This window comes from Puntigrus tetrazona, chromosome 5 (assembly GCF_018831695.1).
Source record: "Puntigrus tetrazona isolate hp1 chromosome 5, ASM1883169v1, whole genome shotgun sequence".
Classification (NCBI taxonomy): domain Eukaryota; kingdom Metazoa; phylum Chordata; class Actinopteri; order Cypriniformes; family Cyprinidae; genus Puntigrus; species Puntigrus tetrazona.
In genome coordinates this window covers 28,279,917-28,306,013 of record NC_056703.1, presented here as the reverse complement: position 1 = coordinate 28,306,013, position 26,097 = coordinate 28,279,917, and the positions used below count along the sequence as shown (strand labels likewise).

At 36.3% G+C, this 26,097-nt stretch overlaps 1 protein-coding gene across 1 annotated transcript in view; it reads right to left on the bottom strand.

The window, feature by feature from the left end:
* The window catches only part of pappaa (pregnancy-associated plasma protein A, pappalysin 1a), an 88,227-nt gene that overhangs the window by 24,485 nt on the left and 37,645 nt on the right, over positions 1 to 26,097 (bottom strand). Inside the window, exons 11-20 of the mRNA XM_043240426.1 lie at positions 24,079 to 24,275; positions 14,690 to 14,797; positions 13,406 to 13,541; positions 13,077 to 13,290; positions 10,324 to 10,492; positions 4,081 to 4,264; positions 3,170 to 3,371; positions 2,853 to 3,045; positions 1,779 to 1,926; positions 784 to 899 (exon numbers count right to left, since the gene is read on the bottom strand). Coding sequence (XP_043096361.1) covers positions 784 to 899; positions 1,779 to 1,926; positions 2,853 to 3,045; positions 3,170 to 3,371; positions 4,081 to 4,264; positions 10,324 to 10,492; positions 13,077 to 13,290; positions 13,406 to 13,541; positions 14,690 to 14,797; positions 24,079 to 24,275 — 1,667 coding nt within the window. The remainder of the gene's footprint in view (positions 1 to 783; positions 900 to 1,778; positions 1,927 to 2,852; positions 3,046 to 3,169; positions 3,372 to 4,080; positions 4,265 to 10,323; positions 10,493 to 13,076; positions 13,291 to 13,405; positions 13,542 to 14,689; positions 14,798 to 24,078; positions 24,276 to 26,097) is intronic.

Below are 26,097 nucleotides of genomic sequence, written 5' to 3'. Positions count from 1 at the left end.
TTATTAGTTTCCAGTCTCAGTGTCTAGCTTTAATCTTGGTCTAAAATTGTTGTTGTGCTTCCTTATTTCCTGGTACCCGACTTCTGCATGTTTATCTTGGATTTACACTTTGCCCCTCATTTGGATTATTGTTCATGTCTCTGGATTACCCCATTCATCTAGCCACCTGAACTCTGATCGCTGTCATCAGACTTTGGATTTGGATTATTCTCGTCTCGCCTTCACTATATCTGTTCACCCGTGTTTTCGACCCTGCCTTGAATTAAAAATGGTCTCATCGGCCCCGTTTAAGATAGATTAATCTGTATTGAGTAAAAATATTTTAATTATTATCAACATAAATTTTACCACAGTCTCAATATGATATTTTTATTGACTAGCCTTAGTGGATGTAGTTTTGTAGTAATCGTTATGTCTTGGTGTAAACAGTCCTGCACTTGTGGTCACTGTAATGAATCCTCTTACGTTGCTCACTAAAAATGATCACTTTCTCATCTGTTTTCATATGCATCATCATAACTGCACGAAAAGGTGCTGAACATGGTGAATTTGGATAAAGTAACTGGCATTTTAGAGTTTAATTCCTCTTAGACCGTGCTTCTCGTTGACCCTAAAGTCCCGAGCCTAGACACTGATGAATGACACTGATGAATCATCCGGCACAATCCAATATCTGCTGTCCAAGGAGTGTCACCTCAAACTTTGAGTCACACTCAGGATGTGGCGTCCCGGTGCAACATTCCCTGCCAGCAAGCTAAAACACCAAGACTGAAAAACACAAACCTTGACTTTGGGAGGGTTCATCCAGTGATGTCTCATAATGCTGTTGGCCGTTACGTTGCTTGGCAGAATGACCACATCATTGTTACTGTCTCTGCAGGACAACTCACACTCCTCTCCTGAAAAAGACAGACAAAGAAAAGATGTTCATCTCCGAGGCCGCTACAGACAATGACACTTCCTCCAGTTTAAACATGTTTGGATAGAGCACTGTGTCTAATGCTTTACTGTGACAGTATAGTGTTTAGAAGAGATTGCACCAGATTAAAGTTTTAGGGTAAACGTCATTTCACAATTTCACAAATGCAAAATTACTAAATTAATAAACAACTAAGCCTGTTTTAGTAACCATTGGGATTTGCATTATATAGTACATAACAGTGCAAATCATCATAATATGCCAATACTATCATTTACACTTAAGTAAAAACACTAATATTTGTAACATTAATATTTAAAATTCAAAGCTATTATTTGTTTGAAAATATCTTAAAATATAATTTATTGCTGAGATTTAAAGCTGAATGTTCAGCATCGTTACTCTAGTTTTCAGTGTCACACGATCGTTCATAAATCATTCTAATATGCTTTTTTGTTGCTCAAAAAATATTTCTTAATAATATCAATAATAAAAAACAGCTGTGTTGCTTAATACGTTTTTGGAAGTCGTGATACAATGACTTGATTTATTAATTCACTCTTTGTGAATAATTTATTACAAAGAAAATAACGTATTTTTAATACTTTAATATTTAATATACATTTTACTTTACCTTCAATCCTTGCAAAATAATTTATTTAACTGTAAAAAACATACCCAAACTCTTATAGCATATTTCTTTCTCTCTTTCTTTCCATCTATCGTACTCTATGCTCATAATATAAAATAAATCAGACGTTCTCTACAGTGCAAAAGTGTTACAGCCATTCACATTTCTGAAACATGAATTGGTCAATATGCACTGTTCTGATGATATACTGTCATGCAGGCTCTGCACCTATGCCGTGGCCCTTCTTGCAGCTGACGCGGATGCTGGGATGCAGGTTCTGAGGTAGAGAGCATTGACCCTTCAGCTGAGGGCATAAGCGGAAGCTTCCGGTCCAGTTCCCATCCTTTCTGCAGCGGATGACATTGTTGCCAACCCCCTGCGAAGACACCACAGCATTCACTACAACACTCTAAACTCACAGCCAGTGGAAACAACAGATAAAGACACGCAAGTTCACTGGAGAATCTATAAATACCAAATGAAAGAGTTATTTATTTTCTCACGACTTACACTCGGTCACATCTTTACACAATACAGATTCAAAACAGCTTCACAGTAATAAACAATACAATAACAATAATAATGGAATGGAATAAATATGATTTCAGCTGTAAAGAAGTTGTAAAAAAAAAGTTCAGCTATAGTCTGTAATATTTGAACAACAACAAAATATTTTCTCGCAAAGGCTGTGTTTGCTTAATGAAAAAAATGGTATTATTGTCAAATTATAATTATATTTTTACATTACAGATTTTTTTTAAATACATTTCATTTACTTGCTAAGGCTGAATTTTCAGCATCATTACTTTTTGTTTTAGGTTTTTTTTTCCAACTGCTTACACACAAAATCTTTACTTTCCGAAACCTGACACTCCAGAAATTTTGCACCAAATCAGCAAAATCATACGCTAGTTCTCAGCCTTTGACTTTGTTTTCAATTTCATAAAACACGTTTTACAAAACACAGCCTGCAATTCGTTATGTAACAAAAATCTAACAGGAATTAATGTTATAGCAAAGGTGTTTATGGATGTGTTTATGTATTTTGAATGCAGTTCTTGAAAAAAAAAAATTATATATATATATATATATATATATATATATATATATATATATATATATATATATATTACAAATGTCTTTACTGTCACTGTACTATTTTGATCAATGCAATGCAACCATTACCATGACATCTGTTAACACTAGTTTCAACTAACTAGTGTAATGAGAGTTAGTTGATGTACAGTAGCTGCAGAGTTACAATGCTTAGTAGAACGTCTAAAGGGAACTACTGAAACGAACCTGTTTGCATGGCGGTTGTCTCAATGTGTTGTTGACCCCATTGCAATGGATCCAGCAGGTGCTGTCAAATTTAAAGCCATCTGTGCACTGGTACATGCCATAGAAGACGGATGGAGGAGGTGGACAAGTGACCGGCTCACAAGATCCCTCTAACCAGCGGCCGTCTTCTGTGCATTGACGCTTGAAGGCTCTCCTGCAAGAACAGAGATGTATCATATTTATGTCAAACGTCAGTTCTGATGGTAAAAGACGACTCACAAGCGCTTTTTAAACACATGCAGAGTGGTTGTCGTTGTGTTTTGTGTGTGATCGCGCACCTCTTTGGCTTGTTGGCCACGTGGTATCCCGGTTTGCATTTATATTTGCAAAGGGTGCCCACTTTAAGACCCGTGTCATTGCAGCGTTTGGTCTGAAGCACGGCGTTGGGCACGGGAGGAGGCACGGGACAGCGGAGCTCACACAAAGCCTCCGGGAATGACCACAGGCCGTCCTCCATACAGGTCAGAGTGTTATTTGTGCCTTCAAAACAAGTCAAATAAACGCACATGAACACTTTGGATCAGTAAGATAAATACATCGATTGTTTTGCATTTAAAAATGACCAAAAGTGATGGTATAGAAAATTACAAATGTACCAAAAATAAATAAATACAAATAATTTACAAAAAACTAATTAGAGCAAATACTGTCAAATCGCTGAAAACAGAAGTAATAGAAAAAAACATTTACATTTTAAATTATATTTAGATAGAACAGTTTTTTTCATTCGAAATTATTTTAATATTTTTTACGTTTTTTTTTAAATGTAACATTACAAATTAGAAAGTATTTACTGACTGCCATGTCATTGCTTCTGTTAAAATAAATAAATAAATAAATAAAAGCATTTAATTATCAGTATCAGACTGAGAATAACTGTTAAACTATCTGTAAAGAAAAAAAAGTGTGTTATGAAATGAATGTACATTCTGATTGAATGAGTCACTTATCAAACCACTGTGACTGCACATGATTGAATTCCATGGTAAAGGGCTATGTTGCAACTGCGAACGGCTGCAAATCACAAATTAAGCAGCATAATTAGAACGTTTATACTGATTATTACGATACGACTGCTGAACTCTTTTAGAACGCAGGGAAAGAAAACCTGCCTAAAAAGACCTACAAGACCTTATTGTTCTCTTTACTGCATCAAAGTTCAGTTAGAGGCTTTTACAGGGTTTCTCACCCACGAGCTGCGCGGGCTCCTTGCACTGGAACGTGCTCTTCTTGCCGTAGGTGGTGCCTTCTGGGAAATCAAAGTGGGCTGGGTGCACATGGTACTTATCTGGAAGCCCACAGTCAACTGGCTCGCACGATACTTGCTTGTTCCACTTCCTATCAGCACAGGTGATGGTCACGGTTGAGTCCGTCTGCAAAGAAAAGACGTCAGATTTCCAATGACTTCAGTGCTGCTGACTACTAAGTACACAAGGCTAATACCACAATAAAGGATGCATGTGCTCCTCTTGTAGGTCTGAAAGCAGCACTAGTGCTTCGGTATTTTACATGAGGAATAACATACCATTTAGTCATGATACTGTTTCAAGAAAAAGGCCCTTTGCAAGTGGCATACTTATCATTTAAGAATATGTTTTACGGATAACAAGGCACCAACAATCATCAAGAAATGACAACTGAATGCTATAAAACCATTATTTGATATCCTCTAAATGATCAACATAATGAAACCTCAACAGCAATGTCTTTTTGCTGTGAAATCTTTACTGATCAAGCAAACATGAGAATAAGCATGTGCCCTAATACCAAACTCTGGCAAGCATTCGAGAGTCTCCTCAAGGAACCCTATTGTTCAAAGTAGTCTCCTCAAAGAGCCTTGTGTGGTGCAATGAGCTGTTTCAAATAAGATAACTCATTTCAGTTAAGATTCAGAGAGCAAAGCACGCTGGCTCGTTTAAAGCAGAGCTAGTGAGGAAGAAGCACAAACCAAAGGCAAAACATATTAATCTTTCTTTAAAGAGCCATGCGATGCACAGTGTTTTGATAATAAGAAGACAATATGTGTAGTTTGGATACCGCCGTGCAAAATTGTTGGCACATTCTCCTGACCAAAAAACTCTGTTATTCCAAAAATGCCCCGAAACGGCCTGACATCTGGTTACAGCGCCTGAAACATCTTTGACCCAGGATTTTGTTGTTATGCCTCATCTCGCAACTTAACCGCATAATGCGCTTTTTAAATACCTAATCTGATTTGGTTCAGACGTATAAATAAACAAATAAATGAATATGTGAATGAATGAATGAATGAATGAACAAATAAATAAATCAATAAATAAGTATGCAAACAATAAATAAATACATCTTTGACCCAGGATTTTGTTATGCCTCATTTCGCAACTCAACTGCATAACGTGCTTTTTAAATACCTAATCTGGTTTGGTTCAGATGTATAAATAAATAAATAAATAAGTAAACAAATAAATGAATATATATATGAATGAATGAATGAATGAATGAATGAGCAAGCAAATAAATGAATAAAAAAATAAATAAGCAAATAAATGAATAAATCAATGAGTATGAAAAAAAACAAATAAATACTTAAATAAATTAATAAATAAATAAATCTTTGACCCAGGATTTTGTTGTTATGCCTTATCTCGCATAATTTGCTTTTTAAATATCTAATCTGGTTTGGTTCAGACGTATAAATAAATAAATAAATAAGTAAACAAATAAATTCATATATATATATGAATGAATGAGCAAGCAAATAAATTAAAAAAATAAGCAAATAAATCAATAAATCAATAAGTATGAAAAAAAAAAAAAATAAATACTTAAATAAATTAATAAATAAATAAATCTTTGACCCAGGATTTTGTTGTTATGCCTCATCTCGCATAATGTGCTTTTTAAATATCTAATCTGGTTTGGTTCAGATGTATAAATAAATAAATAAGCAAGTCAACAAATAAATAAATAAATAAGCAAACAAGCAAGCAAATAAATAAATAAATAGTTCCTGGTGGCTTGAAAGAAAGTACCATGAATTTTGACAAAGAAAAATAGGAAAAAAGGTTATAAAAGTAGTATTCTATCTATCACTTGCGCCATGATAAACCTATAAATAATTAAATAAATACAAAAATACATAAAATCAATCAATGGGAAACCTATTAGATTATGTGTACACTGTAATAAATAATTTTTGAAGATTATTGCAGTACTTCAAAATTAGTTGAATCCAGTTTTGTTACTTGATGTTTTATTTAATTTGTGAGATTTATTACCATTTTCTACATTTCAAAGTTCACACTTATATTTTGTCCTCCATATAACAGATCTTCGGCATAAAGCGTGCGGTTGATAAAGCAGGAATATAACATTAGATACACACATTATTGATAAGCTCAGGCAGATATTCTTTCTCGCTCATATACTTCAACCTTTTCTTTGACTACATGATACACCGCAGCGATATCTCCTTACCCAGCCATTACTCACTTTCGTATTTCTCTGTATAAAACATATGCTTTCCACATGTTAAACTCAATCAATATGTTTAGAATATCTGCACAGAATTCCCGAAAGTGACTGAACTAAGAGCGAGTGCTGAATTACAATAAATTATCACGTCAGACAAGGTCATTTACAGGCTTGTGAAGAATATGCGGGTATACGCAGGTGACTGCTGACCTATAGGTGCATGAGCATCAGAGCGCGGCGGGATGCAACTCACCAACGGAAAAACAAAAAATAACCACAATTAAACAAACTGCTTTATAAACATTCGTAAAGGAAGCTTGAATCAGACAAGAAACTTCCTGTGTTGAGAATCTGTTCCAATACAATCAAATTCAAAACATCTGTATCAGGGTTATGACGGTAACATTTTATTTCGATTTGATATACTATTAACTTTAAGTAACTTTTCAGCTAGCTGTCATTATTGTCTACTTTGTTGGTGGTTCCCAAATTTTGGAAGTGCATCTCGTTCTAGTAATCCTAACGGATATCTAGCGTGCATGCGTTTAGTAGCCGAAGAGTTTCACTTACTGAGTCATACTGACACACAAACAATAGTAAACATACAGACTATAACAAACACATTTACGACACTGGGTCGCTGCCAATAAATGCTCGGTTGGAGACAGATGAAGAAAAAAAATTGTTTGTGTGGATGGTGAGTTTCCTGCTTTAATACAAATTTATAGCCGAGCGGTTCGCCTCGTTTGGGCTACTGTGCCTAATTAAACACAGCTAACTTACTGAAACACACACATCAAAGCTTTTGTTTGAATGCATCCCTATATCAAACAATTATAAACATATTTTGACTTTAAAGGGTTAATTCACAAAAAAAAAAGGAAAAATGATATGTCCCTTCAAGCCCATCACACCTTAAGGTTTGGTCTTGTGCGTCGAGGAAGTACAGTTCAACTTCTCTTTACCATATTTGATGTGCTCTGTGTGTATTGATTGAGTTGAATAAAAGTTTAAAATAAGTTAATCACTGATTTTTGAATGCGGCTTCTGAAAAACAAAAATAGCCAAACAATATAATAATATATTTTTGTTATATTTGATACAATCACATCAGCGTCATTAGATCAGTGTGACCAAATCTGGAGTATAATCAGATGCGTTTTTACAGCACTCTGCATTATAACCAATCGCACATGATTCTGTTGAGCTAACGGACCTAATGACCAATCGGAGGCATGTAGATGAGTCGTCGCTGGAAATCCACAGTTTTTCGCACTTCGCGTTGTAAAAAGCTTCAGTGATTTCAGTGGAAGTTTTTGAGAGTGGCTAGATTGGATGAAAATGTTCTTTGGTAATGCAAAATGTTCTTTGCTTTCCTTCTGTACAATGTTCTAATTAGTAACTCACAAACCCCCTCGGTAGAACTCGCGTTCATAAGCCGTACAAATTGCGTTCCAGTGGTTCCCCCATGGTAGAATTGTAACTAACAAATCTGCCATATTTGTTCTGACCAACTGAGGAAAAAAATCTCATAAATCGCGCTAGAAATGGTGATTTAATCTAAAGGTCAGTTAGCTCACATCACATCAAACTGTGCAAATTATTATTATTCTTGTACTTTATTGTGAAATTATTAATGTTAACAACATAAGCATTGCATGACTGTGAGTATATTGTGTATTAGCCTGTCCAGTGTAATTTCCGTACCGTCTAATATAATTGTCATGCCATTTTTATTTCATATTAAGAAATTCTTTTAACCCAAAAAGCTAATTATTCTTCCTTCAAACTGAAGGGCATTTAAAACTGGAATATTATTCCATTTCCATTTCACTTCATTCATGTGTGTTTCAAAAACACAATCCTTTCTGGATTTCAATCTGTCAATTTTACCAACAAACATTCTAGTTTTCTAGCTTCAGTAACAGATCTGAATACCTCAGAAGCCTGGGACTACTTCTTTATTTTACAGACACATTGGCTAGAAATAATAATAATAATAATAATAATAAAAATTACACTGACCAGATGAAATGCATTTAATTGAGTTGAAAAGCAGCAGTTTGACTGGATTTCCCATTGGTTATCCATTAAACATCTGAGAATAGTGTTTGCATGATGAAAACAAACAAGCTAAATACACACATTCTAAAAGTGGAGGGAACAGATTGTTTTGAAGATAGCACCATCTAAAGCAGGTTTCCTGGAAGCCTTGTGACACAACTGAAGCGAGTGCACTTTCTAATGAAGCTCGACAAGATGCAACATGACACCATTGTCCTTGCTCCCATGCTGATGCCACAGAAACACGCCGTTCTGATTTATTGGTTATCCATTAAACATCTGAGAATAGTGTTTGCATGATGAAAACAAACAAGGAAACACACACACATAAAAGTGGAGGGAACAGATTGTTTTGAAGATAGCACCATCTAAAGCAGGTTTCCTGGAAGCCTTGTGACACAACTGAAGCCCAAAGTGCAAATATCTAGAGAAGCTCGACAAGATGCAACATGACACCATTGTCCTTGCTCCCATGCTGATGCCACAGAAACACGCCGTTCTGACATATCTATTGCATGACAAAGGCTGTTGTTTGCATGTGGATCAAGGCGAGGGCATCTGAAGGAGAGCTGGCACACTATTACATAACTGCAACAACAGCCGATCCACGGGAAATATCCAGAAACACAATGTGCAGAATTCTGCAGACATTGTTTGCAATCTCTGAAGGAGAGCTGGCAATCTGAAGTCCACGCAGAAACACCATGTGCAGATTTCTGTATAACCTATGTATTATTTTACTATGTATTATGTAAATGAACACTATGTAAAGGTAACACTTTATTGTTATAGTCCACTTTAGACATTCTACTAACTGTAAGCAACTTGTAAGTTAGGGTAGGTTTAGGTTTTGTAGAATAAGTTGACATACTTGCAAAATTATGATGTTGTGGATCTATCAAAATAAAGTGTTAAAAGATATTAAAATTATACACCACCACCTCCAAAAAAGTATTCTCGTCATTGGGACAGTCACAAGCCTCCTGGTTTTCAACTAAAATATCTTAAATTGTGTTTTGAAGAGAAACATGATATGGGGGTAAGTATATGAATAGGAACTATACTCTCATTCCGGCGTAATAATCAAGGAACTTTACTTGTCTAGGTCATCACCAAGAAAACCACAATTTTACAATTTCCATCAGGCTCAGTAGACAATCTAACTACAGAAGAGTCAAGTTTTAAATGGGAATAATATTGAAACTCTTTGGTCATTTTTAAAACGAGATGCTTCTGGTCTAATAAGATTCAATGATCTATGCTAAGCTATGCTAAGTTATGCTAAACGTGCAGTCACCAGACCCGGAAATCGGCTGAAAGGATTCAAAAACGGTTAAACTTTTAATTTTTAATCTGCAAGAGTTGGAGAAAACTGTAGAAAACTATTTATAAGGGAAATAATTAATTTTGTCGGTTGCAGGACCGAGTTCAGAACGCAATCAGAACATAACGTGCGCAAAAGCCTAGAATATGAAGGCATTGTGCAAAGTTTCACATTCAGCACATTTTCAAAAAAATCATTCTAAAGAAAATGGTAAGCATGCTGTTTAGTATGTTGAGCTCATATTCTGCTTGCTTGTATTTAGCATACACCATCTATAAGGTGTATATTGAGTTTGATCGTTTAACATCACTCTAAGGCACATTATGCGTTTCTCATGTTAAGCGTTTTAGAACACCCTGCTTTTTTAGTGATTGCAATGGCCATATACAGTACACACACAAATAGCTACAACAGCACAAAGCAAACTTACTGCAACTAAAACTAAACTTAATAAAATTAAAATACTATTTACCAATATGTTTTAAAGTTATATGTAAATAACATTTACAGTAATACTGACGTAAGGCCCCCTTGCATTGTTCTACCTGCGATATGAATGGCACAGCGGTTCTTATTATTCTTTGTGCATACCTGGCTCTTGATGATGTCATCGTCCCGGTGGATTTGTAGGACATAGCCGCTGTGGCACGTGACAGTGCAGCGTGCTCCATTGAAGTAGCCGCCGTCGCTGCACTGCACCTTTGCATTCCGGATCAGCGGCTCTTGGCAATCAATGGCTTCACAGGAGTAATGAACACAACTGAAAAAAAGAAAGATTGAGAGAAAGGGTTAGTGATACGTGACAATATTGTATTATTGTTGTAATTAACACATAAGTAGGCAAACCGCTAAGATGACATGATTTAATTTATTTATTTATTTTCAAATAGAAATTGCAGATTTATAACATTATCATAAAACATAGACACTGAGTCAGTGGTTAAACTTCAATTTAAATCAATGAGACGTAAATTGGCAAACCTTGAGCTCTGGAAACCCTGAAGGGGACATTTATTTTTACTTACTGGAATAAAACAGGTCAGCTTTATAAAAAAAACAGCTTTGGTACCTATTCATGAAACCACAGATATTCAGCACATTTACAGTAAAAGACTATGTGCATTTAATTTCTTCAGATGCTTTCATATACTTACATTTCACTTCAGTGTGTGTGTGTGTTTTTTTTTATTTAGTCAATATATTTCTTTCACAATGGGAACCAAAAAAATGCATGTCAGGAAATTGAGAGGATTGTGGGGGAGATTTGGTGTCTGATGTCTACACTGCTCTTTGTTACATAAAGACTAATTCATGTGGCCAGATGAACAATGCTGGACAAATTGAGAGCTAAACACTATCCTCAGAAAGAGGGGAAAAAAAGCCGGTGGGAAGGAAAAATAAATCTCTACTGGAGTCAGTTTGTAAATGCAGAGTTGGCATTTTTCAACTCTTAGCTGACCAAGTAGAATCCTGGCAGATCTGGCGGTGGTCAGAGGGGCAAACATGAGGTGTGGGAGCTTTCAGTAAGCAAGAAATGAAGAAATGTAAAAGAAGCATCTCTCCAATAATTGGAATCACTAAAATGTTGTTTTACGTAATCTTAAACTTTTTTCACTCACACAGTTTAAGCCATATGTGTAATTAAGTGGTTAACATAATTGTGATAAGCTATATTTTCCAAAAAGAAAAGAAAAGTAAGGGGTTTAGGTGTAGGGTCGGTGTGGGGCAATATACAGTCTGGTTTGTACGGTATAAAAACTATTATTCTTACGAAGACTCTTTGTAAACCACAAATGCAAGTGTGTGTGTGTGGGGGCATCTGTAAAGTTAAAGTGCTTTTGAGTTACCATCATTTGGCCAAAATTCCTCTTATTACTTTGCCAATTAATTTATTTTATAGTACACCCAATAACCAAATAGCCAAAACCCAGTGCCAAACACAGCTCTCTAAACACAATGTAGTGATGCTTTAGTGGTATACGCTACTGAAAAAAGGTATGGACACATAAAACCAATCCATGCTAATGGCTTCTGTTGTTAACAACAGTGGGAATAGGGGACATGGTGTTTCGTATCAGACAGTGTTACAGGAAATATGGTGTTAGTGGTCAAAGGCCACTGCACAATATCTGACCGGAGCAGCATTAGATCACATTTGTGTATTCATACCAGAGAAACTTAAGTAGTTTGCGAGTTCTGAATATTCAGCATTTATGCCGCTGAGCATTATTTTACTAAAATAAATCAGCCACTCGATAAAGTGCACTATGGACCTGAAGCAAATCAAACCGCTGTCAATAGAGCATAAAAGGAGGCACTTTACAGTCAAAGAGCAATTCATGGCAAATTTATTTTATTTTTATTTTTTTAAATAACTACCTCATTCAATAAATCAAGCAAATTATGTTTATTGCACATTTTTACATGAATGGACGTTATATATCACTTTAAGTGTGTAACATAGCATTTGTCCTAGTGCCTTTGTTCATGTGGTTTTTAACTATTATTTAAGCGATTTTTAAAAGGCAAAGCAATGCATAGATTATTGCCGGCAAGTAGATGAAAAAGTTTTTCTTTCCTGGTAATGGTTGAAAACTTAATATATTTGTGGTTCACAAAAAATGAACTCTACAAAGAGCTTATATGGTAAATATGGTACAGACAGATTTAAATAAAGGATAGAGCACTGTGCTTTTCTTAAAACATCAGGAAATAATATAAAACTGATTCTAAAATGAAACCTTTTTTTCAGTATGCATTAAATGCACCTATAATATTAAACAAAATTCATCGCTTCTAATCCATGACTATTTTCCAGCCTCTCTGACTAATTAAACAGGCCATTTGTGGATGCTGAACAACAATGCTTTGATTGCTGTCAGGTATAATATAGTTATTTGGCAGTTGGGCAGAATAAAAAAAAAATAATGTTAATGTTTATTTTCCTTTCCCATTTTCTTCTTCTTGCAATAAGCATAACAGTCATTAAATTGTGTTAGATGTCCCTAAAAACAACTTTATATTATTCAGCTTGTCAATGGAATGTGTTTTGCTTAAGGATATATTAACTGGAAAACAGGTCAAAAACATTGGGCAACAAACTGACATTTGCACATTTTCTTTACCACATTTTATGTTTAAAGGTAAGCACATCTACTGTTTAGTGAATGCTCTTTTTAGAATGAGATTTAAATGTACAGTATGTGTGTTCATATTACTCTTTTAACGCAAAAGGTCTTAAAACCTCTTTAACATTCAAAACCAAATATTCTTAATTTTAAACTGCATGCAAAACCAGGAGTAACATCTCATAAGGAGCAAGGAATCGAGGCCTATCTGCTCACCTCTGGCCCATGGGGTTGTATATTTCATTGCTCTGACAGCCGCTGATGGTGATTGGGTCAAAGAACTGGAAGGAACGCAAGCCAACGCCAGAGATGGCCACGAGATCGGAGCGGAACATGAGGAGAATGGCTTTGGTGTGGTAGAAGGCCATGCTCAAGTCATGACTCACTGGGATGACCAGAGGATTGGTGCGGCAGCTCAAACGCCAATCGCCTAAACGTTTCAGGGGAAGAAATGGACACATATGATAGTAATCAGAATTTAGGCAGCTGCTAATATCACAAAGTCAAATAGCTGCATTCAAAGAGAAATTGTCACAAGCTCTCACCTAAGCTGTGGATGCTCTCTTTAGTGTCGATCAGCTGGACTGTGATGTTACACTGAGCCTGGTCAATGTAGCTGGTTCCATCTGCGGCTAAATGGATGATAACGGCCGCAGCAACCATAGGATGTGAGAAATACGCCTGCCGGAGACAAGATGTCATCTTACTTTTATACAAAAGTCTTCTTCTGTTCTGCAGCAACACTCATTATATGCATATACTGTAAGTCGAGATAGACCCACTAAGTTGTGGGAGTTTTAGTCCATCTCTGCAAGACAGATTTTTACGGATAGAAGATTGACTAAAAACTCCAACTTATTGATAGATTCTGAAAGATAAATTCTGGTCAATTCAACACAATGCTGGTCCTTCAAAAGTCACTCTTAACTTACTTCTCTATAAAGCCTATAAATCAGTCTTTGTGTATTTTACAACACTTCAGGGATTTCTTATTAAATGGTTACTCCATCCCAAAATGACTTTGGAACAATTTATGATATTTTGGATGAAAACCTGAAAGCTTTTGACTGTCCCATTATGGTAACAAAACTATTTCTATTTTTAAAATTCTAACCTTTTAACTGATTTCTGGCAATAGCCTTATGCTGGAAACCTAGAGCATCAAGTTCTGGCTTCTTGGCTAACTTCTGACTCGATGTATGCTGCTATTTAGATTATAATTTTAAAATAAGAAATATTTTTGGTACAAAAACCTATCGATCTACTTCAGAGGACATGTGATAACCCCCTGGAGGCATATAGGTTTCTCGACACAGTACTTGCGGATATTCCTTCCGATGGGCATCTATTCATTCATGTCTTTTTTGCCTCATTTTATCTTTAAACGAAAGCCTGCTTAACGATTTTCCACACCTGAATATGAAAACAGTTTCATCTATAGGCTTCATAGACAATTACATATATTTAATTGATAAGATTAATAGTTGTTACTATAATTTACGTGGTTAGGAATTGGCAAAATGTGCTTGGGAAAATACACCAACTTGCCTAATAATTATGCATGCATCGCAGTATATCTTTCCTTAAATTAATAAAATCAGCTGCATTTAGCTCCTGCTCCAATATCCCCTTACATAACGTGACAGTGATAACTATTAGGTAAAAACTCACTCCATTTACCTGTAGTATCTCATCCTAAAGTACTTAATAAACCTGCATGCCATAACAGCTCACGCTCTGTGATGTATTATAACAGCTATGAATCATATTTAAAGTTGAAATCTCCCAAAATGTCAAATAAAATTATAATTATGAAAAACTAATCTTACCTTTAACCAATACTGGGGATACCAGGAAACACCCTGAGCCTCTCGGCATGGAAACCAGGCATACTGAGACACTCCATCAGAGAGGTCAAACACTTTAGACTGGCACGTCTGAAGATAGAAAACATAAAAATTTACTAGTTTGGCACAAAACAAGAATAAATTCAATGAATGAATGAATGAATGGTCTCATTCATACATTAGGTGGCCTGAACTACTATGCACTTACATTAAAATTATCATTTAGTACTATGCACTTATTCTGTACATACATATTTTTACAGTGCACTTATATTTTTAAAAATACCTATAGGTAATTACATCTGTAATTAACTTTTACACTTGCATTTGTAATTACACTCTTAACCCAACCCTTAAACCTTAACCCACCCTTAAAAATATCCATACCAGCAAACCTGTCCTTAACATTACCCGTATCCAACCTCAACAGCAGCAAAAGTGTTTTGCAATACAGTATGAACGAAAAAGAACATTGTAATAAATAATGCCATAAAACGGTCATACTACGAGGCTTTTAAAAATATTTCTAAACATTTAAAGAAGGCTTTGTCTTAAATTATGTTATATGTTTGTCCCTCTCTAAACAGGCCAAAATATGTCTACAACATGCCTTGACAAAATGACTGGTACATACTCATTTATATAACCCTGTTATATGACATCTTGCAGTTCATTTAAGGATGACGCTTGTGGTTTGTATTAATGTTGTTTTGTCTGCTAGAGTCGAACTGCAGGTGGACAGATCTGACAACAACGTCTACCCTGATCAGCATCATGTGATGTGTGCTGCGGAAATGATTTTATCAAACCTCACTGCAAAAAAAGAGCTGTACACATCGTGACATTAGACAAGGACACCATGTTGCGCCCATTCTCCTGACCATATGGAATATGATACATGTAATTGGAGCCACTATGGAAACCACACGGAAAAATAATGAAGCATCTGACCAAGAGATCTGTTGATGTGTCATGTATGATCTGGTCCCTTAAGAGAATAAAGCTATATTGCATTTCCAAGTATTGCAACCGCAGGTGGCACTTTTTTTTCCTAAATGCAACGCTAGCACTTTTATACATGTTTATGCGAAGCAAAAAGCCTTCACGCAAACTGATAAGCACCATACTCCAGTGTAATGGAGAAGAAACCTTGTAAAAAAAGACATGAGCTTAATTGTATTAAATGCACATGTGAAAGACTATCCGGCATCTGGGTAAAAGAAATAAATAAAAATAAAATGTCTCTTCTTATCACACATAAGCACACCTTTAAAATGTGATTTTTCCTTTAAAATACATTTTAAATCATTATGTTTTAAGAAGAACATTATTATTGACATATTACAGCTTATTATAATTTATAATGTAGTATTTTATTTTTATCGCATTTAAAGTTAAAATATAACAAATCCAGCTTACCAGCTTTATTATAAATGTATAATTACAAATATATTTAAATAAATGGCATGCACGTTTCAATAGAAATTATGTTGGTATGTTTTAGTTTATCATAAATGCTTGTCAGTATATTCAGTGGTACTTATATACTTATATAGTGGTACTTATATACAATATTTCATACACAATAGAAGTAATTATGAAATTTAACATGCAGCTGTAATTAAGTCAGATTTAAGTGGGTACAAAAAGCATTTAATTGCATTTAATAAATGTTTAAACTATAATCCATTTTTATTTCATTGCAATTAATTATACAAAAACTCAACATTCAGCTCTCACTTATATCATTTTCGGTGCTTTTTTTTCTCCACGCTACAATATACTATTATAACGTACTATAACGTACAAAACTGCACCTCCACAGTGGCTTCTGGCCTCCTCTATGTGTATTTATCATTGATTTGATGAGGTCATTGGAGGAATGGCTACCTATCAGTGGGTGGTGGAAGTCTCCCTGTGGATGCATAGCAGGCCTGTGACATCACTGTAAAACCACAACATCACCGCCAGGAAAGGCCCACCAATAGCCCAGCATGAGGGGCTAAATAAACCAATAAAACAAATGATCTACAACTTATTGACTCAAACCACAGGTTACTGGAATGTGAGGACAGGCTGTAAATTATAAAAGGACCTGGAAAAATCAACACTCAGTGCTCGGAGCCGGTTGGGGTGTTTTTTCAACAGAGAGGAAAACCGATCTTAAAAAAAAAAAACTTGATTGAGATCTTGTGCTGTGAGGCTGGTCACGTCAGTGGATCACTGACAGCTGCAAAGTTCAACTCGGTGCGGTTTCAAGCGTAGAAAATTGCACCGTGATGTAATAGTGGCTGTTTTTGTCACCAGGTCCCACACATCGTGGCATGTACGTGTAGCGAAGCAGAGCAGGGGCGACATGCAGAATAATTGCACTTATAACCCGGGACCACTGGATGCTTCAATGTGAAGTTAATTATAAGCAAACAACCTCAAGTGCTCACTCCTGAAAACAAAGTAAGCCTGGGATGGTTTGACAATTGCGTCCGAGAGCTAATGTTTACCAGCTGTGTATTTCTGGAGTGAAACCCTCCCCGCCGCCACCACCACCACCTTACTAGAGACACATATACACAGAAGAACCACAGCCAAACCCCAAGATTTTGTTTGTAAATCACCACTTAAGATAAAAGGGAAATGGAGAAGAATCATTGGGAGCTACAGGGGCTGGCCTCCTGCGTGCCTGTCCCTCTTCTGTCTGCATGAGCAAAACTCTTCTTGCTTATTTTGGCTCACTGGCTATGTTTACTTGCATGCCTTTTGTTTCGATGGGATGGAATTTCTTCCGATTGATAATTTCAATGCAGTGTTTACACGAATGCTAAATAAAGCGATCAGATTGACGTGCGCGTTTATACGTCACAAGCTTCAAATTGGATTTGATTTTCTGACATGAGCACGCTGCATGAATATAGAGAATTTAGTGCCGTCTACGCATAGTAACTAAAATTATATTTTAAATGTTTACAACAGGGTTGCCAGGTTTTCTCAGCAAAATCCGCCCAAATGCTGCTCAAAACTAGCCAAATGGCTTTTCAGGGGGGATTTACTGAAAAATCATGTTCCGGTAGGGGTAAAAATCTGGTGGGGTTCCTCTGATAAAAGTTGCATTCCAGGAGCTAAATATCACATTATTGGGATCATTTCAAACTGCAGACGTGAAACCCGTGAACCCAATTCCACAGGAAAAATACTTGTCAACATTGGTTCAATTCTGCATTCTAAAATTCAATATAAAAGGCTTTTTACTAACTTAATTAAATGCATATTTTTCATATTAAATAGTTAAATAAATTGGATTAATATGGAGGCACTGACTGAGTCTAAAATGCCACTTAATATTATCATCTACTTGTTTTTGATGGTGCCATAATAAACTAGGCTATATCATATGTTCTAAATATAAAAAACATATTTTACTGCAATATGTTTCCTCTGTGTGCAGTTGCAGTCATTTGTTTTGATTCTTCATAAGATTCTTTCACACACAGCTTTGCACAATATTAGTTCATTACCTACTATAAATTGCAGAATCAGAATCATTCTCACTGAAATGTTGGTGATTAGCTAATTAGATTAGTTTTAATTGTGTTTGTTGTCCGGTCAGGCAAGTAAAATTCTCTTTTTCACTTGCCTCTTAAAAAAAAATGATCTTGGACATTAATGTTGAGCAATGTTACTGATGTAATCCACCCACATTTGGCGGGTGTTAATGTCAAGCACTGGTCGTTAAACTATTTCTTCATAATTGAACATGCATATTTCTTTCAGTTTTGGCTTTTAATCCGATCAAGTGTTTACATGCCCTGTCAATCGTATTAGAAATAATAAACCACCCTTTTCAATCTGATCAACATTTCATTCAGATTGAGCTTAATCTGAGTGATTAAGGTGTTTACACGGAGGCTTTACAGTCCGATTGCGTCATCAATCTGATTACTTTATGGATTATTTGGTTGGATGTAAATGTAGCCACTGTTTGGGGTCAAACCATTTTTTATTTTCAGGCTTATTTTGTTTTCAGGTCCCGTTGCAGTTTGCAGTTGCGGGGTCTGGTTATAATTGTGTTCCTTGGATTTGATCCCCATCAGTTCAAATCCTATTTGTCGGTTTTTGCCAATGGCTGGGGGCCTCTGGAATCATCACTACCTTCCTCCCCATTAGCGACGGCCCTGATCCTAAACAGTTCTTTGGCATCCCTCTAACACTCCAAATCTTCCTTCCTTAGGTTTGGTTCTTGGCTGGTTACCACTTAAACCAGTCAAGGAAGCCCTTGAGCAGTGTTTTTCAACACTGGTCCTGGAGCCCCTCAGCTCTGCCTACTTTATCTCACACATCAACTCCAGGTCTTGGAGTCTCTCCTACTGAGCTAATTACCTGAATCAGGTGTGTCTGGTTAAGCAGACAGTCAAAACGTGCTTTGTTCGGGGGGCTCCAGAAACAAGATTGAGAACCACTGTTCTAAGGGGTGCTTTGAGCTTTTGAGTGAATCTTGAGCTTGAACCCTTCTTCATAGATGGCATATAAAACCTCTAAAAATGTATACCTCCTCTTCATTAAAAACTGCATGAACTTGAACTAGTGAATGTACCCAGGCATTCAGACACATTCAAGTTCACCACTGCACAGAAATGGAATTCATTAGAAAAATTGTGGATGTGTAATAGGTGGCCTATGCAGAGGTAAAACAGTCCAGGGTTGACTCAGGTCAGTCAGAGCAAACTGCAGGGCTCTTTAAGTGGAACCCATGCTTCTCTGTACAACAAGCTTATTCATGAACAGCTGTGTGACCTGGCACCGAATCAGCCCCTGGACCGCATGATTAAAGGATATGTTTGCCAAATTTCAACCAGTTTTGAATTGTTTCAATGTTGGTAATATGCACTCATGTGCACTAAACAAAGTGAATTCTTTCTCCGTGTTACCTGCACTCAGAGGTCCTTGTTTAAATTTTAGAAAAAGTTTTAAAGTTCGAACTGTCGTAAGCCCTGGAGCTGTCAAAAGTCTGTCAGATGAGACAATCTGCATCATCATAGATGTTTGACAGATCCAGGCCTTTTGGTAAAATGTCCTTGTACACCGAGTCCAAGTATTTTCTTCTGCATACACAAATCATTTTAAAAGAAATGAGCATTTATTATTTGGGATCTATTTGCATATTTGCTTGTTTATTTTCCCTGCCCATATTGGATAAACTTAAACTTATTTCTCCAATGGTGCTGGAAAAAACAAGACAATGCTGTGTTGAATAATTACCTAACATCTGTAAGATATTTATCAAAAGACCTTAGTGCTTGTTGTGATTGTTATTTAAACCTCACAAATTTTGCCATGTGAGGTAACATCATTTTGAAGTCATGCCCTAATAGCTCTTGCAGTTTTGGTAGTGGAAACACTCTTCTCGCCTAGGTGCAACCTACACCATATAAACCCAAATGGTTTATGACAGAACTGATCTCATAAGTAGGACTGCACCTGGTATGGCTTCATCTAGTGTGTCAGGCCTGAAGCATTGGCTCTCACGTCTGTGGGCATACAAGGAAAAAGCATGGTTGGCCAATGACTTCCCAAGAGTGGCCCGTCTGTGAGCCACCTCTACATCACATCACAACAGCCCTCGTTCAACAGACTTCCAAAAACCCCGACATGTTAACAGCCAGCAGTGTAAATGGGGATTGCCAGTGCAGTCTGGAAAACCAAATAGTATTTTTTTTATTATACATGAAGCAGAAGAAGCTCAACAGTATGGCAAACCAACTGCCCATTTTCTGGTTGCACAAAGAATTAAATTCACATTCTTAAAATAAATGTACACGAATCAACTGACAGCCCTAAATCTCTGGGCATCTCATAAGTAAGAAAACCCTGAGAGTTGACTGCACAAAGTTGTCTTGCCACACAGCAATCAAAGCATTGCTGAAGAAGATTAGTGAACCAACAAGGAAATGGGTGTGACTCATTTGTCCCTCCCACCTTGCAAGACCTTGCCAGTGTTTTGTGGTTGTGTCTGTTCACACGCATACTCTAGCAGCACAATGTTCTCCTGTGTGCTGTCAATATGCCTCCAGGGCAATGGAGCTTGCGTCATCGCTTGCCGAGGAGCATGGATGTCTTTGAGATCAGCTGGCTGCATTATTTGACCATGCTATGCTAGCGTGCGCTTACTTACAGTTAACTGGTGAATTCCCCCCAGACCAGCATAAGCTAAAAGCGGCATCCCAATGGTGCCACCACATAAACAAGATGTTCTGTACAAGCATTATTGCATCAGAGAACTCTTGAGTCCTGTTCGTGCTTGGCCAGGTGTAGGGTGTGAGAATTACCTCAACTGACCCTTAGCTGTAGCAGGTAAAACAAATCAACAGTAACTTTGATGCACGATTAGCTGGTCTATGTAACAACCTGAAGACTTTCTTCACAGACTTTTAAACTTGCACAGAACTGGAGAGGATGCATTTGAAAAATACATTATATTAAAGCAACTCCCAAACTGATGCCAAATTATAGTCTAGTAAAATAAAATGTGTGCTATTTTATTACGGTGCAAAATAGGCATGTGCTTGAAGATGAATAGCACATTCAGAAAAAGGTGAATAATGATGCCAAGATAGTGACGAACACTTTGTTTTTGGGCATTCTAGTCTTTAGTCTTACACACCCATAAACAGAGAGAGAGAGAGAGAGAGAGAGAGAGAGAGAGAGAGAGAGACCATTCATGCATGTGTGATTTGTATAACAAAAAAGTTTGATTTATTTAAAGATAGGCTATTTTAAATCAAGCCATAAAATGATTGCCATGCTGAAACATATTAATAAACGTAACAGAATGACAGTTCTTATTAACATAGCAGTCCATCCATTAGCATAAATCAACTGCTCATAAGATATTAAACTGCTCAAAGAATATATTACAATACTTTCTCTCGCAGTTATATTGCTGGGTGATTATTCTGTAGATTAACTGCATCATTGAACTGTTATTAATATTCAGAGCATTGAAAATGGTTTTGAATGCATGCACTTTTACCTTCACTTTGGAGATTCACGATCACATGTTTATACTATGTAGTGGCAGTACTTACCTCACATTTTACAATATTAGATTCTTGTCAGTGGTGTTCAGGATCTGTAAACCTTTCGCCATCATCCTACTTTGTTGCTGATAGGTGAAACTGCATGTGCTGTAATGTTACAGGCTATCTATTGCTAGCCTGCAGCTAACCCTATGTCTCTTTAGTGGCTCCATAGAACACGTTTTTAATTTTACCAGCCTTTCCCGGTATGGATTTAAAAGGACACCTCTAACCCAGTTGGGGATATTTGTGGTCTGCACAGAACACTGCAAGTCTACATCCTTCGCTTCAGAGAGTGTGCTCCTCTGTTTTCTTTTTACAGCTTTTAGGTGCTTTATTGACAATGCTTACCTCTGGTTTCAGAAAACAGGTAGATAATATAATCGAACAACCTATTTGATATTCTATGAATAAATCAAAAATTGTGACCCATCCCTATTCCACACAAAGAAAAAAAAATTGTTATCCAAAATTGGTTTTTCTATGGCATCACTGCAAAAAGTAGTATGACTGCAGTATGCCTACTGAAAATATAGCTTGTCACGCATTTAACTTAATGTCCTGATAACACAGAATTTTCACTGGAATCCACAATACGTAATTGCTTAGTCATTAATTTAATTGGTATTAAAAGTTAATCAGGGTTCAAACTGATGAAAAAGTGTAGTGTTACTGTACATAACCTAAATCAAGAGCATCTCTTCCAGGCCACACAGAAGAAAAGATGTTGTGTTCTCTCTAGATGTAAGGCACACAGCTGGTCTTTAAAATGTCAGGTGGTGTGCAGAGACCCAAGTTTTCAGATGTGGCTTTCACATGAATGAAAATGTGCTCTCTTGACCTAAAGATCAGTTTGTTCTTCACGGTACATAGCTTAAAGCAGTGGCTCCAGGCCCATTGGCATCTGATGCTCCAGCACAGACCCATCTTCCCCCTCTGAACTTTGAAACTATCCCAGCAGATCCCTATCGGCTACACTCATTTCCCTACAAGGGTGAACATGCTTTGTAGGTACAAGGCATGTCCAAACCCTTCTAAATGAGGGGATACAACAAACGACTGAAGAAAACAAAACAACAAAAGCATTTCAACGTGTGTTAAAAGCTCTTCAAGTAGCTCTGATATGCCACTTCAGAAGGCACTACAGACGGCAGATGGCACTCTAAGAGCCAGATGAAGCTACATGTTTAAAAGAAGATGAAGATGAAAAGATGAAACAGCTCAATCTCATGAAAAATGTTTAGGACATATTCAACCTAACAAACAACAACCACAACAAGCAAAATCTACTTTTAGGACCATTTTAAGCCATTCCTCGGCCATATTTAACACTGTCTTTTCTTAGAAGGCAACAGGCCAGGACATTGTGCACTAGGGCTGTTTGACACTGAGGTCGGCGTGTAATTTCACAGACATCTTTATGGTCTACTCAGCTCTGCAGATTTTATCTCCAGTCTCACCAAAGGAACTAATGCAAGTATTTGTGGCAAGCCAAAGTTCTTCTAAGGAAAGGACCAACTTTTGCAAAATTCAACAAAAGTTGCAAAAGGCTTAACCATATAAATAAACTCTATAAATCTTTACTGATTTTTATTGAAGAGTTAGTTCACCCAATTAATTCATTACTCTTCCTCATGTCGTTACAAACCCATAAGGCCTTTGTTCATCTTCAGTACACAAATTAAGATATGTTTGATGAAATTCTTTACCCTATATAATTATATTACACTTTATTGTATTCCATTGTTCGTAGTCAAAATTTGTGAAAACATTTGAAAAACTTGAAATTTGAAAAATCTTTTACTATATAAGCAAACTTTACTAGATAAGCATTTTATCTTACAGATAGACATGTATACAGTCTAATTACACCTTCCATCAGGGCAAATAAAGTCAGATTTCACATCAGTGTCACATGATCCTCTAAACATCAATTTTGGAATGGTAAAGATGCCATATGTTGCATCAAGTCAGCAAATAATATTACAGCTTGTCAAATTAAGAAAGGTACCTCAAATAGTAAGTGAATAGAATGTGTCTGGTCCAGAAACATGCGAAGCGTCTAAAGGTCATTTACATCAACGCCAAATTAGAATGACAAAGGTGAAGTGAACGAATGTCAGCAATGCAAAGTTGAGAAAATACAAAATGCACAGAGATGTGATGAAATGACTACAGTGAGTTGACCTGATTTGCCTCAGCACACAACTTTCGACACTAATCAAACTGAAGCACCCACCAGACAACCTCTATTACTGTATGTGTGAATGTATCTAAGGCTGATTTTAGTAGGACACTAACCTTTGTAATAGCAGGATATCCAGCAGCCACGTCAGCCGGGCAGTACAACCTCTCTTCATGGGACACTTCCACTGAGGTGGCCCACTGGTCCAGAAAACCATTCGGTGTGTACAAGCCACAATCCTTCACACTCGTCTCCCGCTCAAAGTCTTCACAGACACCATCGCCGTCATAATAGTAGCACATGCTGGGCTCATCTGAACACAAGTGTGCATGGTTGAGAGAGAGACAGCCATATTAGCATTGTAACAATTCTACAAACACTAAATGTAGACTTTCTAATGAAGTTAAAATAAAGGAATGCAGACATTATAGCATTTCTGTGAATATAAATATGATCCACAGTTTGGGAAGCTGCTTTGTAACATGATTTTGTATTCAAAACTGAAAGTACCTTAACCAGCCATTTCAAAGTAGTTAGCCATGGTACAAGCTACAAACAAGAAGTGGCAATATCTTTAATGTATATATTAAATATATCAGATACAATTGTATGAAAGTGTCTGAGACAGCATTGCAACTGGAGTTTGCTATCAATGCAACCTGAATAATATAACAGAACGAAAAGCAGCATTATTCAAAAAATAATTATGAATATTACCAAAAAAATCAAAGAATGATCAAATGTAAAAAAAAAGTAATTCAAATTAATTTGTGAACTATTTATTTGATCAGTGAATTGCATGTGATAATTGATCATTTGCTTTTTGGAGCTTGCATGCGTACATTTGGAGCGTACATGATGATGATTACAAAATTTTGTGTCAAAAACTGCCAGATGTCACATCTTTACATTTACTCTTGCACAACAAAGTCTATCCTGATAACAAATTGCAAACGCACATGCTTTGTATGTAGTGTTTATCATTTTGGCAGTGTTATGTAATGCAGAGGGTTTTTTTACCAGAAAGTGTTCCTGTAGCTGTACTGTCTGAAGGTCCGAAAATTATTGTTTGATCCCCACATATAATTACATTAAGTAAAAGTCAAATTGAATACATAATCATAGGAATCAATCTGATATATCCCATCAATAATACTTATTTGAATGGCTTCTAAATATATCTATCAAAAATTATGTATAAACCTGTTGCTATACTCAGGTCAGGCTAAAATGCACCACTCAGGTTTATGCAATGTAAACTCTAATTGTACCTCTATGTAAACTCTAACTGTAACTCTATCCATAAATGGATCAGTGTTGAATGATCTGTTGTAAGGATAATTCATATATTTGTCTATCCTGTTTCAAATCAGAATTCAGATGTTGATACCGTACAAACCAGTTGGAATTTTCAAGTATCATTAAGATGAGTTTGATTTAATGAAAATAGGATGAAATAACATGTAAAAGAAAGTGCAGACTCAAAGTTTTAAGTGTACTGCATTATGAGATGATTGCTCTAAATTAAAAGTATGCAGCACAGGCTCACTGGGAAACTGTTCACAAAAAGAGTTAAAAATTGTGTTTAAGTACATCCAAATTTAAATCTGGCAGTGTTATTAAAATAGTTGTTATACGTACAGTGCCAGTTCAGAATGTAACGTGTCATTTGAATGCCACTAAAAGGTTCATACTCTATTGTGCCACCAACACCTTAAACAATAAATGTGATTATTAATTGCAAAAGTGAGATAGAAATGCCTTGCTTTGAGCTCTCCACAAGTGCAGTGTTGTACCGGGTGTGCTGCAGAGCAAGTTTACTACTTTAGAAAAAACACATGGAGCTGGTTCTGTGGTGGAAAATGTGTTCATTTTCAAATCACGCATTATGGTACAAGTTTAATTTAATAATAATTAATTATAGTAAGAATGTTATCTAGAAGCTGCAGTGAACTGTATGTTTAGGTACATTTTTGGAGTTAAAAAAATGTAGGTAGAGGCTATTTTTATTCCTATTAAACCAACGGAAGCATTGGGTTTGAGTGTCTCCAATAGGGTAGCTACTAACATTATTCGTGTACAACTCTCAGACTGCTCATCTGCTCCAGATTCCATTTCTATTGGGTTTTGTTTAT